Genomic DNA, 17,655 nt, shown 5'->3' with positions numbered 1-17,655 from the left:
CTGTACATATATAATTATATACAGGAGATGCCCGGGTTATACCGGCTGTACATATATAATTATATACAGGAGATGCCCGGGTTATACCAGCTGTACATATATAATTATATACAGGGGATGCCCGGGTTATACCAGCTGTACCTATATAATTATATACAGGAGATGCCCAGGTTATACCGGCTGTACATATATAATTATATACAGGAGATGTCCAGGTTATACCGGCTGTACATATATAATTATATACAGGAGATACCCGGGTTATACCGGCTGTACATATATAATTATATACAGGAGATGCTCGGGTTATATAATATCACACACAACTTATATAAAACTAATGGAAATAGTGATTTTATTGGATAATATACAGCATACATACAGAGACGATATCTTGCACAGATCTATAGGGATCTATAGGGATCAGCTGTCTGATCTACACTCATCATTACGTATATAAATAACACAATCTATGTACAGTGTATCAGGAATCATCGCTTTATATATAAAAAGAGAATACAAAATGCCGATAAGCGCAGGCGTGTAAGACTGTGACCTCCAGTGACCTCCATGTTAGATCATGGTCCCGCTCCGTCCTGTGAATACACGGGGACCCCGGTGCCCACCGACACACACTGGGGTCTCGCCCTCCTCTGACCTCACGATGTGTCCTCTTCACTGACTTTGGTGGCAAAACATTTTGGAAATATCCCGATGCTTCCATTACAGTGACCCTCCAGCCATTCTTCATTTACTGCGGGGACAAAAACATAGATAAGAGCCATGAAACGGCAGCTAGAAGCCCCTCCGGACCCCCGCAACCTATCCTATAACTCAGGGGTGGGTCATGTCAGTAATGGCGGCCAAGCTCCACCCCCTTGTACATCATCCCTCCTCTCATCCTAAAAAATGCATTTCTCAGCAGGGGGCGCCATTGACAATACTGTGTACAACCTCCTGGAGCCTTATGGGAGTGATGACCATTCACTTGCAGTACCACACACGGCCTGCAGACCAGAGTGGCGCTGTTTCTGCGATCTTACAAAGTAACACTGTAAAGCAAAATCTAGGGAGGAAAGTGTTACCTTCAGAGAAGATGTCTATCAGGTCACCCTGCTTAAAGGGCAGGTCCTCGGGTCCCTCTGCTGCGTATGTGTAGATGGCCTTCATGCGACATAGAATGGGTCTCCCCACACAGCAGGAGTCCTGCGCACAGGAGTAATGAGGTTGTAACAGATTAGCTTCTATGTTTGTTTTTTTTTCAGCAATAGCGCCGCACCGGTCAGCAGGTTGTGTCTGGTATTGCAGCTATTAAATATAAGTTGGACTGCAATACCAGGCACAACCTGTGTAGACGTGGGGGCGCTGTTGTGTTTTATCATTGCATACGTCTCTACCTTACAGCACAGCATCAGTCTCTTGTTTTCCGCTTGCATCCACATCCCCGGTAGGTCTCCGTCATCCTTTACCGATGTTAACCGTTTACTTTCACTGTCCCTGTAACTGATGGACACAGTGTGAATGAAGCCCTGCCTTATACACTGTGGAGGAATGAGTCGCCCAAATTTATTACATCATTAAAAGTACTGACAAGTATTTATGTCCAGAGCTGAAATCACAATTCTGCAGGCCAGTATTACCTGGTTGTTCAGGGTCTGAACTGGGCTTGCTCTTGTAATTTGTAGTCTGGGAAGTCTTTACACCAAGAGCATCATGGATTAATAAAAGCTCAGCTCAACTGCCAGGGATGTGTCTGACAACCAGCTTGTTGACTGTTTCCACTAAGAGTAACTGCATCTAACACAGGATCACTAAAGTAACGTATGTACATAGTGATTGCACCAGCAGAATAGTGAGTGCAGCTCTGGAGTATAATACAGGAGGTAACTCAGGATCAGTAATGTAATGTATGTACACAGTGACTGCACCAACAGAATAGTGAGTGCAGCTCTGGAGTATAATACAGGAGGTAACTCAGGATCAGTAATGTAATGTATGTACACAGTGACTGCACCAACAGAATAGTGAGTGCAGCTCTGGAGTATAATACAGGAGGTAACTCAGGATCAGTAATGTAATGTATGTACACAGTGACTGCACCAGCAGAATAGTGAGTGCAGCTCTGGAGTATAATACAGGAGGTAACTCAGCATCAGTAATGTAATGTATGTGCACAGTGACTGCACCAGCAGAATAGTGAGTGCAGCTCTGCAGTATAATAAAGGAGGTAACTCAGGATCAGTAATGTAATGTATGTACACAGTGACTGCACCAGCAGAATAGTGAGTGCAGCTCTGGAGTATAATACAGGAGGTAACTCAGGATCAGTAATGTAATGTATGTACACAGTGACTGCAGCAGCAGAATAGTGAGTGCAGCTCTGCAGTATAATACAGGAGGTAACTCAGGATCAGTAATGTAATGTATGTACACAGTGACTGCACCAGCAGAATAGTGAGTGCAGCTCTGGAGTATAATACAGGAGGTAACTCAGGATCAGTAATGTAATGTATGTACACAGTGACTGCACCAGCAGAATAGTGAGTGCAGCTCTGGAGTATAATACAGGAGGTAACTCAGGATCAGTAATGTATGTACACAGTGACTGCACCAGCAGAATAATGAGTGCAGCTCTGGAGGAGTATAATTCATCAGATAACTCAGGATGAGTAATGTAATGTATGTATATGAGGTATAATAAATAAGACACATGAATGTCTTATTTCTTTACCTGAGCTGTATGCTCATCTTCTCCCCTTGCTGTTGCAGTTTGTTCCTGAGGAGGCGCTGTAGTTCCTGGTAGGTGATGTCCTTACTCACTGGTAAATCCACAGTGAACTCCGTGTGCACCTGTATTGTGATCACGTCCTCTATCGGTGCAGACGCCTCTACCTCTACTTTATCATTTTCTCTTATTTCCTGTCTCAGGAAAAAAAGAATGTAGAATTTCTTTAAGACGATGCAATTTGTCTAATAAGGTTTTATTTTATTTTATCCATTATTCCATATGATGAAACAGTGCCACCCTTGACTATAGGCTGTGTTTGGTATTGCAGCTTAGTGATTTCACTGTACTGGACATGCAATACCTGTCACAGCTCATGGACAAAAGTGATGCAGTTTAAAAGAAAAATTAAAAAAAAAATAAAAATATATATATATATATATATATATATATATATATATATATATATATTTTTATTTTATTTTTTTAATTTTTTTTTCTTATTTTTTTTTAAACTGCATCACTTTTGTCCATGAGCTGTGACTGGTATTGCATGTCCAGTACAGTGAAATCACTAAGCTGCAATACCAAACACAGCCTATAGTCAAGGGTGGCGCTGTTTCATCATATGGAATTTCCTGAAGGAACAGAAGAAACACATAAGGACACTTTTCCTATGTGTTTGTAGCATTATATCCCTTCCTCCATTGCTTGATTCTTCACCTCTGTGACTTCTTTGGTGACCGATGCACAACTTTGCAATGTGACGACCATTTCTACCCTCTGGAGGGGTCTGTAAGGGGCGGCCTCCGCGATCACGGTGCGTGCAGTCATCTCCACTTTCTCTCGAGGAGGAACGCCCTTCACCTGGTCTTCTTCTTGGACCATTGTGGCCTTCACTTGTCCTTCTTCAGAGGAGGCCCCAGGATCTTCTCTTTTTGGATCCTAAAATAAGACGGAGAATTTTAGCAAAACTCGAAACAAACATTTGAAAAGTGCGAGTGTTAAATCCGCCGGACATATAATACCTCATTGGGTGCCGATGGCTCTGACCCCGGCTGTGGTGGTGCATACACAGATGGTGGAGCGTTACCTATAATACACAGTCAATTATCAAAATCTCCCAAGATTTCGGACGTCCCCAAAAAATCCCAACCATTCCTTCAAATTCTGTACATTGCTCACCAGCAGTTTTTGCATTGGGTCTAGTGGGGGGCATCTTGGTGGGGGGCAGAGGAATCCCATTGTTCATTTTCTGTAAAAAAAAAAAAAGTTATATATACAGTGCCTTGCAAAAGTATTCGCCCCCTTGAATTTTTCAACCTCTTCCCACATTTCAGGCTTCAAACATAAAGATAAAAATGTTAATGTTCTGGTGAAGAATCAACAAGTGACACAATTGTGAAGATGAAGGAAATTTATTGCTTATTTTAAACTTTTGTAAAAAAGAATAAACTGAAAATTGTGGCGTGCAATATTATTCATCCCCTTTACTTTCAGCGCAGCAAACTCACTCCAGAAGTTGATTGAGGATCTCTGAATGATCCAATGTTGTCCTAAATGACTGATGATGATAAATATAAGCCCCTGTGTGTAATCAAGTCTCCGTATAATGCCCCTGCTCTGTGATAGTCTCAGGGTTCTGTGTAAAGCGCAGAGAGCATCATGAAGACCAAGGAACACAACAGGCAGGTCCAGGATACTGTTGTGGAGACGTTTAAAGCCGGATTTGGTTACAAAAAGATTTCTACAACTTTAAACATCCCAATAAGCCCTGTGCAAGCGATCATATTGAAATGTAAGGAGCATCATACCACTGCAAATCTACCAAGACCCGGCCGTCCATCCAAACTATCATCTCACACAAGGAGAAGACTGATCAGAGATGCAGCCAAGAGGCCCATGATCCCTCTGGATGATCTGCAGAGATCTACAGCTGAGGTGGGAGAGTCTGTCCATAGCACAACAATCAGTCGTACACTGCACAAATCTGGCCTTTATGGAAGAGTGGCAAGAAGAAAGCCATTTCTCAAAGATAGCCATAAAAAGTGTTGTTTAAAGTTTGCCACAAGCCACCTGGAGACACCAAACATGTGGAAGAAGGGGCTCTGCTCAGAGGAAACCAAAATCTAACTATTTGGGCACAATGCCAAACTCATCACCCTGAACACACCATCCCCACTGTCAAACATGGTGGAGGCAGCATCATGGTTTGGGCCTGCTTTTTCTTCAGCAGAGACAGGGAAGATGGGAAAAATTGATGGGAAGATGGATGGAGCCAAATACAAGACCATTCTTGAAGAAAACCTGTTGGAGTCTGCAAAAGACCTGAGACTGGGACGGAGATTTGTCTTCCAACAAGACAATGATCCCAAACATAAAGCAAAATCTACAATGGAATGGTCACAAATAACCGTATCCAGGTGTTAGAATGGCCAAGTCACAGCCCAGACCTGAACCCAATCGAGAATCTGTGGAAAGAGCTGAAAACTGCTGTTCACAAACGTCTCCATCCAACCTCACTGAGCTCCAGCTGTTTACAAAGAATGGGCGAGAATTTCAGCCTCTCCATGTGCAAATCTAATAGACACATACCCCAAGAGACTGCAGCTGTAATCGCAGCAAAAGGGGGCGCTACAAAGTATTAACTTACAGGGGATGAATAATATTGCACGCCCCAATTTTCAGTTTATTATTTTTTACAAAAATTTAAAATAAGCAATAAATATTGTTCAACTTCACAATTGTCACTTGTTGTTGATTCTTCACCAGAACATTAACATTTTTATCTTTATGTCTGAAGCCTGAAATGTGGGAAAAGGTTTAAAAATTCAAGGGGGCTGAATACTTTTGCAAGGCACTGTATACATCCTTAATAAAACCCTTAGTAAAAAACCCCTTTAAAAAAAAGAAGGTGCAATGTGCTGCACTTACCTTCATATCAGCCTTGGGCGCGTCCACAGGTTCCAAAATATTCTCTGGAATGAGAATTTTCTAGGAAACAGAAGCAAATATTGAGAAACGATAATGTGGAGATATAATGTGCAAGTCGGTATAGAAGGCTCTTACTTGCCCGTCGTGGATGGCCGTTGCCCAATCTCCATGTTTGTTCAGAATGAAGACGATGCTATTGGCCTTCACGGCCACCTCTCCGGAGTTTTCAGGATAATAATGGACCATAACACGGTGGTAGCCAGCATCCCGGCCTCTGTAGGGGTCACAGGTCACAGGTCATAGGTCAGTTGTGCTAGGATAAGTTTAGCTATTTGCACTAAGGAGCAGAAGATGAAGAACTTACTGCATGGCCTCCTGGCACGGCTGGTAAAATCCCGGCTTCTGCAGCAGAGGAGACATATCCAAAAAGTTAGCTACTTTGTAATGAGATTCAGCAATCAGATCCTCAAAATTACCAGTTTAATTGTGGAATATGGGTCTTTAAATGAAGACTTACCTGGGGGCGCAGAGGCTCAAAGCCGCTGTACTGGTCATTGGGAACCACAGACGAGATCACCTGGGTAGGAGATTAAATAAGGATTTGTCATGAAAACCCTGGACACTGAGTGCAGAAGAGATGTAGCGTTACGTGGCGACCATTTATATAAATGGCTGTCTGAATCATACAAGGACAAACCAGGGCTGCCAAGGGCTCAGGTATATGAAGGGTATTGTCTTAGTGAGACAGCCTTTTTTAGTGTTAATGGTGACTGCGCCTGACATAAACCCTGAAGGTCCCCGTAGTGGTGCGCTAAGGGTATAGACGGACCATTTATATAAATGGCTGTCTGAATCATACAAGGACAAACCAGGTCTGCCAAGGGCTCAGGTATATGAAGGGTGTTGTCTTAGTGAGACAGCCTTTTTAAGTCTTAATGGTGACTGTGCCCTGACATGAACCCTGAAGGTCCCCGTAGTGGTGCGCTAGGGGTATAGACGGACCATTTATATAGATGGTTGTCCAATCATCCAAGGACGAACCAGGTCTGCCAAGGGCAGAGGCATATGAAGGATGTGGTCTTAGTGAGACAGTCCTTTTAAGTGATAACAGCAACTGCGCCCTGACATGCACCTTGAAGGCCCCCGTAGTAGTGCACTAAGGGTAGATTGACCATTTATATAAATGATTATCTGAATCACACAAGGACGAACCAGGTCTGACAAAGGCTGAGGAATATGAAGGATGTGGTCTTAGTGAGACAACTCTTTTAAGTGTTAATGGTGACTGCACACTGACATGCAGCTTGAAGGTCCCCGTAGTGGTGCACTAAGGGTAGACTGACTATTTATATAGATGGTTGTCTGAATCATACTAGGATGAACCATGTCTGTGAATGGTTGGGGCATATGAAGGGTGTTGTCTTAGTGAGACAGTCCTTTTAAGTGTTAACAGCAACTGCTCCCTGACATGCACCTTGAAGGTCCCCGTAGTAGTGCACTAAGGGTAGATTGACCATTTATATAAATAATTGTCTGAATCACACAAGGACGAACCAGGAGCAGAGGAATATGAAGGATGTGGTCTTAGTGAGACAACTCTTTTAAGTGTTAATGGGGACTGCACACTGATATGCACCTTGAAGGTCCCCGTAGTGGTGCACTAAGGGTAGACTGACCATTTATATAAATGGTTGTCGGAATCATACTAGGATGAACCAGGTCTGACAAAGGCTGAGGAATATGAAGGGTGTTGTCTTAGTGAGACAGTCCTTTTAAGTGTTAACAGCAACTGCACCTTGACATGCACCTTGAAGGTCTCCGTAGTGGTGCACTAAGAGTAGACGGACCATTTATATACATGGTTGTCCAAATCATCCAAGGACGAACCAGGTATACCAAGAGCTGAGGAATATGAAGGGTGTTGCCTTGGTGAGACAGTCTTTTAAAGTGTTATCAGCAACTGCGCCGTGACATGCACCTTGAAGGACTCTGTAGTGGTGCACTAAGGGTAGACTGACCATTTATATAAATAATTGTCCGAATTATACAAAAAGAAACCCCTATTTTCCCAGGTCTGAGGCATATTATTTTTTATTATTATAGCGCCATCAATTCCATGGCGCTTTACATGTGAAAGGGGTATACATAATAGGGACAAGTACAATAATCATAAACAATACAAGGCACAGACTGGTACAGGAGGATAGAGGTCCCTTCCCACGAGGGCTCACAGTCTACAAGGGATAGGTGAGGATACAGTAGAAGAGTCTTGTCTTGGTGAAACAGCCCTTTAAGTGTTCATGGTGACTGCACCCTGACATGCACCTTGAAGGTCCCCGTAGTGGTACGCTAAGGGTAGACTGACCATTTATATAAATGGTTGTCCAAATCATACAAGGATGAACCATGTCTGCGAAGGGCTGGGGCATATGAAGGGTGTTGTCTTAGTGAGACAGTGCTGTTAAGTGTTAACGGCAACTCTGCCCTGACATGTACCTTGAAGATCCCCATAGTGGTACACTAAGGGTGAACTGACCACTGATATAAATGGCTGTCCGATTCATATAAGGACGACCAGGTTTGCCCAGGGCTGAGGTATATGAAGGGTGCTGTCTTAGTGAAACAGTCCTTTTAAGTGTTAACGGCAACTGCGCCCTGACATGCCCCTTGAAGGTCCCTATAGTAGTGCACTAAGGGTAGATTGACCATTTATATAAATGACTGTATTATCACACAAGGATGAACCAGGTCTGCCAAAGGCTCAGGAATATGAAGGATGTGGTCTTAGTGAGACAACCCTTTTCAGTGTTAATAATGACTGCACACTGATATGCACCTTGAAGGTCCCCGTAGTGGTGCACTAAGGGTAGACTGACCACTTATATGAACCATGTCTGTGAAGGGTTGGGGCATATGAAGGGTGTTGTCTTAGTGAGACAGTCCTTTTAAGTGTTAACAGCAAGTGCACCTTGTAGTACACTAACCATTTATATAGATGGTTGTCCAAATCATCCAAAGACGAACCAGGTAGTCCAAGGACTGAGGCATATGAAGGGTGTTGCCTTAGTGAGACAGTCCTTTTAAGTGTTAACGGCACCTGCACTCTGACATGCACCTTGAAGGTCCCCGTAGTGGTGCACTAAGGGTAAACCAACCATTTGGGCACCAAGTGTGGTACTTATAGTATAGGTTTCCGCAACCTCAATGGTGCATTTGACTCTGGCACCACCCTGGCAGGGGATGGAGAGGTCCGATGCACTTTGTCATCCCGCAACATGGATCCACGTTTAGTAAAGGAGTCTTTAGAGAGCAAGATCTAATTACTATCTGCTCTTATATTGTGCATTTTGAGACATTTTGCCTGTTTCCTTCTGCAGCGTTTACATATAAAGTTACATTTGATACTTTCTATTTTGCCTGTTCTGATACAAGGTTGCACTGATGATAAATAATCCTTTATCCGGACTCCTGCTGATGGGTTTGGCTGCCGACATTTATAGACCGGGGGTTGAGTCATTTTAGGTGGAACGCTCTTTGCTCACCTTTGGTTTACCCAAGAAATCTATAGAATTCAGCTGCTGCACTTCCTGCTTTCGAGGCCTGAAAATTTCCCCGTCCGGTACGGAGATCGGCTGTAGCAGTTGTCGGCTCTGTAGGAAGAACGCACAATCTATGGTGAGGTCGTCTCTAGGATCCGGTATGTATAAAATATCATTATACCATCATTAGCAGGAGGTCCGGACACTTAGGATCCAAGGACCTGAATTAGGTACAGAAAACTGCACAGTGTGAGAAGGTATAGGCATCGTCTACAAACATAATCTGTATATGAGCATGTGAGTCCTGTTTGCCCAGCCCTCATAAAATGTATTGACAGCAAACACTCAAATAATTCAGGTTTTCCTCCAGGAGAGGACAGGGTATGCAGGACTCACAGGCTCTCTCTAGGAGAGGGAGGGGCATGCAGGACTCACAGGCTCTCTCTAGGACAGGACGGGACATGCAGGACTCACAGGCTCTCTCTGGGAGAGGACGGGGCATGCAGGACTCACAGACTCTCTAGGACAGGACGGGGCATGCAGGACTCACAGGCTCTCTCTAGGACAGGACGGGGCATGCAGGAATCACAGACTCTCTAGGACAGGACGGGGCATGCAGGAATCACAGACTCTCTCTAGGACAGGACGGGGCATGCAGGACTCACAGGCTCTCTCTAGGACAGGACGGGGCATGCAGGACTCACAGGCTCTCTTTAGGACAGGACGGGGCATGCAGGAATCACAGGCTCTATCTAGGACAGGACGGGGCATGCAGGAATCACAGGCTCTCTCTAGGACAGGACGGGGCATGCAGGACTCGCAGGCTCTCTTTAGGACAGGGTGGGGCATGCAGGAATCACAGACTCTCTCTAGGACAGGACAGGGCATGCAGGACTCACAGGCTCTCTCTAGGACAGGACGGGGCATGCAGGAATCAGGCTCTCTCTAGGACAAGACGGGGCATGCAGGACTCACAGGCTCTCTAGGACGGGGCATGCAGGACTCATAGGCTCTCTCTAGGACTGGACGGGGCATGCAGGACTCACAGGCTCTCTCTAGGACTGGACGGGGCATGCAGGACTCACAGGCTCTCTCTAGGACAGGACGGGGTATGCAGGACTCAAAGGCTCTCTCTAGCAAAGGATGGGGCATGCAGGACTCACAGGCTCTCTTTAGGACAGGACAGGGCATGCAGGACTCGCAGGCTCTCTCTAGCACAGGACAGGGCATGCAGGACTCACAGGCTCTCTTTAGGACCGGACGGGGCATGCAGGACTCACAGGCTCTCTTTAGGACCGGACGGGGCATGCAGGACTCACAGGCTCTCTTTAGGACAGGACGGGGCATGCAGGACTCAAAGGCTCTCTCTAGGACAGGATGGGGCATGCAGGACTCACAGGCTCTCTCTAGGACAGGACGGGGCATGCAGGACTCACAGGCTCTCTTTAGGACAGGACGGGGCATGCAGGACTCACAGGCTCTCTTTAGGACCGGACGGGGCATGCAGGACTCACAGGCTCTCTTTAGGACAGGACGGGGCATGCAGGACTCAAAGGCTCTCTCTAGGACAGGATGGGGCATGCAGGACTCACAGGTTCTCTTTAGGACAGGACGGGGCATGCAGGACTCACAGGCTCTCTCTATCACAGGACGGGGCATACAGGACTCACAGGCTCTCTCTAGGACAGGACGGGGCATGCAGGAATTACAGGCTCTCTCTAGGACAGGACGGAGCATGCAGGACTCACAGGCACTCTCTAGGAGAGGACGGGGCATGCAGGACTCACAGGCACTCTCTAGGAGAGGACGGGGCATGCAGGACTCACAGGCACTCTCTAGGAGAGGACGGGGCATGCAGGACTCACAGGCACTCTCTAGGAGAGGATGGGGCATGCAGGACTCACAGGCACTCTCTAGGAGAGGACGGGGCATGCAGGACTCACAGGCACTCTCTAGGAGAGGATGGGGCATGAAAGACTCACAGGCTCGCTCTAGGAGAGGACGGGTTATGCAGGAATCGCAGGCTCTCTCTAGGACAGGACGGGGCATGCAGGACTCACAGGCTCTCTTTAGGACAGGATGGGGCATGCAGGACTCACAGGCTCTCTTTAGGACAGGATGGGGCATGTAAGACTCACAGGCTCTCTCTAGGACAGGACGGAGCATGCAGGAATCACAGGCTCTCTCTAGGACAGGACGGGGCATGCAGGACTCACAGGCTCTCTCTAGGACAGGACGGGGCATGCAGGACTCACAGGCTCTCTCTAGGAGAGGACGGGGCATGCAGGACTCACAGGCTCTCTCTAGGACAGGACGGGGCATGCAGGACTCACAGGCTCTCTCTAGGACAGGACGGGGCATGCAGGACTCACAGGCTCTCTCTAGGACAGGACGGAGCATGCAGGACTCACAGGCTCTCTCTAGGACAGGACGGAGCATGCAGGACTCACAGGCTCTCTCTAGGACAGGACGGAGCATGCAGGACTCACAGGCTCTCTCTAGGATAGGACGGAGCATGCAGGACTCACAGGCTCTCTCTAGGACAGGACGGAGCATGCAGGACTCACAGGCTCTCTCTAGGACAGGACGGAGCATGCAGGACTCACAGGCTCTCTCTAGGACAGGACGGAGCATGCAGGACTCACAGGCTCTCTCTAGGACAGGACGGGGTATGCAGGACTCACAGGCTCTCTCTAGGATAGGACGGAGCATGCAGGACTCACAGGCTCTCTCTAGGACAGGACGGAGCATGCAGGACTCACAGGCTCTCTCTAGGACAGGACGGAGCATGCAGGACTCACAGGCTCTCTCTAGGACAGGACGGAGCATGCAGGACTCACAGGCTCTCTCTAGGACAGGACGGAGCATGCAGGACTCAGGGAGGGAAGCAGAATATTTGTAGGATTCCTCCTTTTAAACAACCTTTTACATAAAAATGCTTATTCAATCCATCATAAACGTCACTTACCTGAATCTGGGCCTGGGCCGCTTCGAGCTTGGCGTTCCTAATTTCCGGTGGCAGCCAACTCCCGGCCTCATTCATCTTCTGTTGCGCGCTCTCCCATTTCCCCAGGTAGCAGAGTATAACCGCAGAGTTGTATAGCACCTGCAAACACGACAAAGCGTTAGGTGGGCTATTACACCGGCCTCGGTGCTGCCCCCTAGAGGTCAGTCTGGGCACTGCGCCGCGCTCTTACCTCCCAGGTGTACAGCAGGTGGTGCAGACCCAGCTGCTTGTAATCTATGACGCTGTTGCTTCGGAGCTGGGCAATCGCCAAGTGGCAGTCACCCAAAGCCTTCTCATACCTGGGGAAAAAGAGATCACAACGTGATCCAAGCAGGGACCAAGTACTGATCACATCAGAAAGGTATCAAACCAAGATATCACGTCCCTGACCAACATGTGCATAAGTAATCACACCCCGGGCTGCCAATCACCTTACTACCAGCCTATAATAAAGAAACTAGACAATTACTAATAGTGCAATTCCTTATTATTATATGGAGGGTACATTGGACTTACCACTTCAGCTTAAAGTGCACGTAGCTTCTCTGGAAGAAACCGACCGCCAGGCAGGGGTCCTTAATTACGCACTGACTGTAAGCCTGCGGGGAGAGAGGGGTTAAATATTCCTGCGCTCATTAATATATTAACGGTTATTTATGCTCTATTATGCAAATTGGTCCTGCATTGGCCAAAAACTGCTGTTATTTTGTGATTTTTTCAATGCCACAGATAGGGAAAATTTCCTTTACGAGGATCAATCCCCTCTCCGGATGTGTCCTTTTTCATAAACACTTGTATTCCCCATAATATAACAAGTCTGGAGCATTTTTTATTGGAATTGTTCATCTGTTGATCCTCCTAGAAATGTATAAATCAGTTGACAACAGTGCGCATGATGGCGTGCAATGAATGCTGTCACAGCATAGTGACACACCTATACATTTCCAGGAAAAATTACAGAGGAACATGATCAATTAATTTCCTGGAAGAGTTACAGAGGAACATCTATTCATTTCCAGGAAGAGTTACAGAGGAACACCATCTATTCATTTCCAGGAAGAGTTGCAGAGGAACACCGTCTATTCATTTCCAGGAAGAGTTGCAGAGGAACACCATCTATTCATTTCCAGGAAAAGTTACAGAGCGGCATCATCTATTCATTTCCAGGAAGAGTTACAGAGGAACACCATCTATTCATTTCCAGGAAAAGTTACAGAGGAACATCATCTATTCATTTCCAGGAAGAGTTACAGAGGAACAGCATCTATTCATTTCCAGGAAAGGTTACAGAGGAACACCATCTATTCATTTCCAGGAAGAGTTACAGAGGAACACCATCTATTAATTTCCAGGAAAAGTTACAGAGCGGCATCATCTATTCATTTCCAGGAAGAGTTACAGATGAACACCATCTATTCATTTCCAGGAAAAGTTACAGAGGAACACCATCTATTCATTTCCAGGAAGAGTTACAGAGGAACACCAGCTATTCATTTCCAGGAAGAGTTACAGAGGAACACTATCTATTTATTTTCAAGAAGAGTTACAGAGGAACACCATCTATTCATTTCCAGGAAGAGTTACAGAGGAACATCATCTATTCATTTCCAGGAAGAGTTACAGAGCAACATCATCTATTTATTTCCAGGAAGAGTTACAGAGGAACAACATCTATTAAGTTCCAGAAAGAGTTACAGAGGAACATCATCTATTAAGTTCCAGAAAGAGTTACAGAGGAACATCATCTATTCATTTCCAGGAAAAGTTACAGAGGAACATCATCTATTCATTTCCAGGAAGAGTTACAGAGGAACAGCATCTATTCATTTCCAGGAAAGGTTACAGAGGAACACCATCTATTCATTTCCAGGAAGAGTTACAGAGGAACACCATCTATTCATTTCCAGGAAGAGTTACAGAGGAACACCATCTATTTATTTCCAAGAAGAGTTAGAGGAACACCATCTATTCATTTCCAGGAAGAGTTACAGAGGAACATCATCTATTCATTTCCAGGAAGAGTTACAGAGCAACATCATCTATTTATTTCCAGGAAGAGTTACAGAGGAACAACATCTATTAAGTTCCAGGAAAAGTTACAGAGGAACACCATCTATTCATTTCCAGGAAGAGTTACAGAGGAACACCATCTATTCATTTCCAGGAAGAGTTACAGAGGAACACCATCTATTTATTTCCAAGAAGAGTTAGAGGAACACCATCTATTCATTTCCAGGAAGAGTTACAGAGGAACATCATCTATTCATTTCCAGGAAGAGTTACAGAGCAACATCATCTATTTATTTCCAGGAAGAGTTACAGAGGAACAACATCTATTAAGTTCCAGAAAGAGTTACAGAGGAACATCATCTATTAAGTTCCAGAAAGAGTTACAGAGGAACATCATCTATTCATTTCCAGGAAGAATTACAGAGCAACATCATCTATTTATTTCCAGGAAGAGTTACAGAGGAACATAATCTATTCATTTCCAGGAAGAGTTACAGAGGAACGACACAAAGTACAGCTCATTGGACACTACGGTATAGTCAGTGTCAATTTTTGTCATTCTTTGACTCATGACGTAACGGGTTAGAAATATGCAAAACCCCTTTTCTGTCTTTTGGTGACTTCCTTGCTCCAGAGAGACAGTCATCTGCTCCTAATAATGCATTCTATATGACTCCTCAGAATGATATTACTTCCTACAGTCAGAAAACGCTTCCACCTCAATCACTGCATTATCTGGTGCCCATATAATGAACTGATACAATGTATACGTAACCCTACCATATAGTGCCTTAATATAATGATACAATATACTGTGGCGCAACACACAAGGGAAAAAAAAACAGGGAACATGTAGAGGAAGGACCTGGCAATAGGGAGAGGAGTCACCACCTAACACTCACCCGTGACTGATCCCTGAGCTCCCTATTGTCCCTAAACAGGTCCTTCCCCCATGCGCCGCCACATGCCTATGTACTGACTGACTGAACTTACCCCGGCTAGTGAGTAGGTCAGCGAGAGACTAGTCCCACTACTACAATAAAACAACACAAGGAAAGACAAATGAGGTGGGGAAAGACAACGATGAACATAGCTAGCAGGAACCTTCACAGCTGCAAGTGAAACAACACCTCAGCTACTCCACAGACTGGCTCCTTTAACGTGGTCAGATTAGAAGATCTATCACCTGTGACTGATCCCTGAGATCCCTAATGCCCCTAGACGGCTCCTTCCCCATGTGCCGTCACGTGCCTAGGCCCTCACTGACTCTCAACTTACCATGGCTAGTGAGTAGGTCAGCAAGATTCTAGTCCGACTACTACAATAAAACAACAGAAGGAACGTAAGACAACCAGGGTGGGGAAAGACACAACAAATAACACAGCTAGGTTTCTTCAGCAAGAAACTTCACAGCTGCAACTGAAACAACACAACAGCTACTCCACAGACTGGCTCCTTCAATATGCTCAAAGTAGAAGACTGAACCCTAAGCTCCCTAATGCCCCTAGACGGGTTCTTCGCCCGTGCGCCATCACGTGCCTAGGCCATCATTGATCCTGAACTTACACTGACTAGTGCAGTGAAACACTAGTCCCACTACTACAATAAAACAACACAAGAAAATAAAACAAATGGGGTGGGAAAAGATACAACAAATAACACAGCTAGGTTTCCACAGCAGGCAACTTCACAGCTCCAAGTCAAACACCGCAGCTACTCCAGAGACTGGCTCATTCAACATGGTCAGAATAGAAAATCACCTGTGACTGATCCCTGAGCTCCCTAGTGTCCCTAGACAGGTCCTTCCCCCATGCGCCATCACATGCCTAGGCCCTCAGTGACTCTGAAATTACCCTGAAGAGTGAGTAAGTCAGCGAGATACTTGTCCCACTACTACAACAAAACAACACAAGGAAAGTAAGACAAATGGGGTGGGGAAAGAGACAACAAATAACACAGTTAATTTCTTCAGCAGGAAACTTCACAGCTGCAACTGAAACGACTCCTCAGCTACTCCAGAGACTGGCTTCTTCAACGTGGTCACAATAGAAGATCTATCACCTATGACTGATCCCTGAGCTCCCTAATGTCCCTAGATGGGTTCTTCCCCCATGCGCTGCCACATGCCTACACCCTAGCTGACTCTGAACTTACCCTGACTAGTGAGTAGGTCATTGAGATAATAGTCCCACTACTACAATAAAACAACATAAGGGAAGTAAGACAAACTAGGTTGGGAAAGACACAACAAATAACACAGCTAGGTTTCTTCAGCAGGAACCTTCACAGCTGCAACTGAAACAACACCACAGCTATTCCAGAGATTGGCTCCATCAACATGGTCAGCATAGAAGATTTAATCACCAGCATGGAGTAAAGCCAGGAGTGGGCAAATATAGCGGAAAGGCGTGATGGCAAGGTTCTGCAGCTGTGATAAAGCCAGAAAGAAAAGCGTCCTTAACCCTTTCAGTATCAAAACAAAAAAACAGACGATGTTAACTGCGGATGCGATTTACTCGTAACCACGCCATTATAGAACGTAACACAAAAGATACTAAATATGTTGTCTATTTTTTGTGTTTAACCCTTTTTAGTACAAAAATTGCAATTCCTTTAAAAAAATAAAAAAAAATAGAAATGTCTTATTCGATTAATCTGTCTAAGAATCTGAATAAGAACATTTGTCTAGGAAATCTAAAAAGACTTAAAAAAAAGACTTAAAGAAATTAAAAACTTAAAAATAATAAAGACTAAAGTACAAAAAAACTAAAGAAACAATGATAAATTGGGGCCAATGTTTCCCGCACTGATCCCCTCCTGAGGTCAGATTTTTGGGGCCGCACCTGCAGGGCGCTCGGGAAGTCTTCTCTCAGGATGTGAATGTATCCAACATTGAACCAGATCTTGGAAGGAGGATCCTCGATGCTGGTGAAGCTCTTCAGAGCCGAGTCCCAGTCCTTCTTCTCCATGGCCAGGACGCCTTGGTGCCAGCACTTAATCAGATCCTTGTAGGGCATCGTCTTCTAGGGCAGCACCACCAGGGTAATGGAGAGGAATGGAGCCCGGCTCAGGTAGATGCAGGTGTATCAGGAAGTGCGGCTGCTCCTGTCCCTCCCTCTGTAATGACAGGGCCGTCTATGAAACTCCAGCCTTGCATCACTGTGAAGAAATCAGGACGGCCCTGTTTACCTGAAAGGACGGCTTTGTGTCCATAGATCACTATCTCCATTCTCCCCAGAGCCGGGATGTCACACCTGTACAAGGATACGTATACAGTTTTGGAGCACAAACTGAGCGGAAACTCTCCAAATCTCGAAAAACTCAGCAGACCCCTTGGGTACATGGACTAAAATAGATGTTAAAGAGGTTTCCCCATGGATCCACATATGTATGATTGCTGGGGGTCTGGGCCCCCTACCGAACCCCAAAAAAGGGGTGCC

At 45.5% G+C, this 17,655-nt stretch overlaps 1 protein-coding gene across 1 annotated transcript; it reads right to left on the bottom strand.

The window, feature by feature from the left end:
• Window positions 1-338: 338 nt before the first annotated feature.
• Window positions 339-17,304, bottom strand: NOXA1 (NADPH oxidase activator 1). The gene is made up of 16 exons (XM_075322946.1): window positions 17,059-17,304; window positions 12,722-12,804; window positions 12,396-12,504; window positions 12,167-12,304; window positions 9,202-9,309; window positions 6,177-6,236; window positions 6,024-6,061; window positions 5,795-5,933; window positions 5,660-5,719; window positions 3,911-3,980; window positions 3,754-3,818; window positions 3,449-3,670; window positions 2,732-2,919; window positions 1,398-1,503; window positions 1,086-1,206; window positions 339-754 (listed from the first exon to the last, which is right to left on the bottom strand). The coding sequence occupies exons 1-16, from the start codon at window positions 17,230-17,232 to the stop codon at window positions 660-662; spliced, it is 1,776 nt and encodes a 591-aa protein (XP_075179061.1). The 5' UTR covers window positions 17,233-17,304; the 3' UTR covers window positions 339-659.
• Between the last annotated feature and the right edge of the window lie 351 nt (window positions 17,305-17,655).

The sequence above is a fragment of the Anomaloglossus baeobatrachus genome, chromosome 9 (genome assembly GCF_048569485.1).
Source record: "Anomaloglossus baeobatrachus isolate aAnoBae1 chromosome 9, aAnoBae1.hap1, whole genome shotgun sequence".
Classification (NCBI taxonomy): Eukaryota; Metazoa; Chordata; class Amphibia; order Anura; family Aromobatidae; genus Anomaloglossus; species Anomaloglossus baeobatrachus.
The sequence above is the reverse complement of the archived record's forward strand: the minus strand, read 5'-3'. Positions and strand labels throughout refer to the sequence as shown.

What these genes read in the sequence shown, in the direction of transcription:
- NOXA1 (XM_075322946.1), bottom strand. Translation starts at nt 17,232, where the DNA reads ATGCCCTACAAGGATCTGATTAAGTGCTGGCACCAAGGCGTCCTGGCC. An exon ending in CCGTGCCAGGAGGCCATGCA is followed by an intron (nt 5,934 to 6,023) that starts GTAAGTTCTTCA and finishes TGACCCCTACAG; the next exon opens with AGGCCGGGATGCTGGCTACC. An exon ending in AGCCATCGGCACCCAATGAG is followed by an intron (nt 3,671 to 3,753) that starts GTATTATATGTC and finishes GTCTTATTTTAG; the next exon opens with GATCCAAAAAGAGAAGATCC.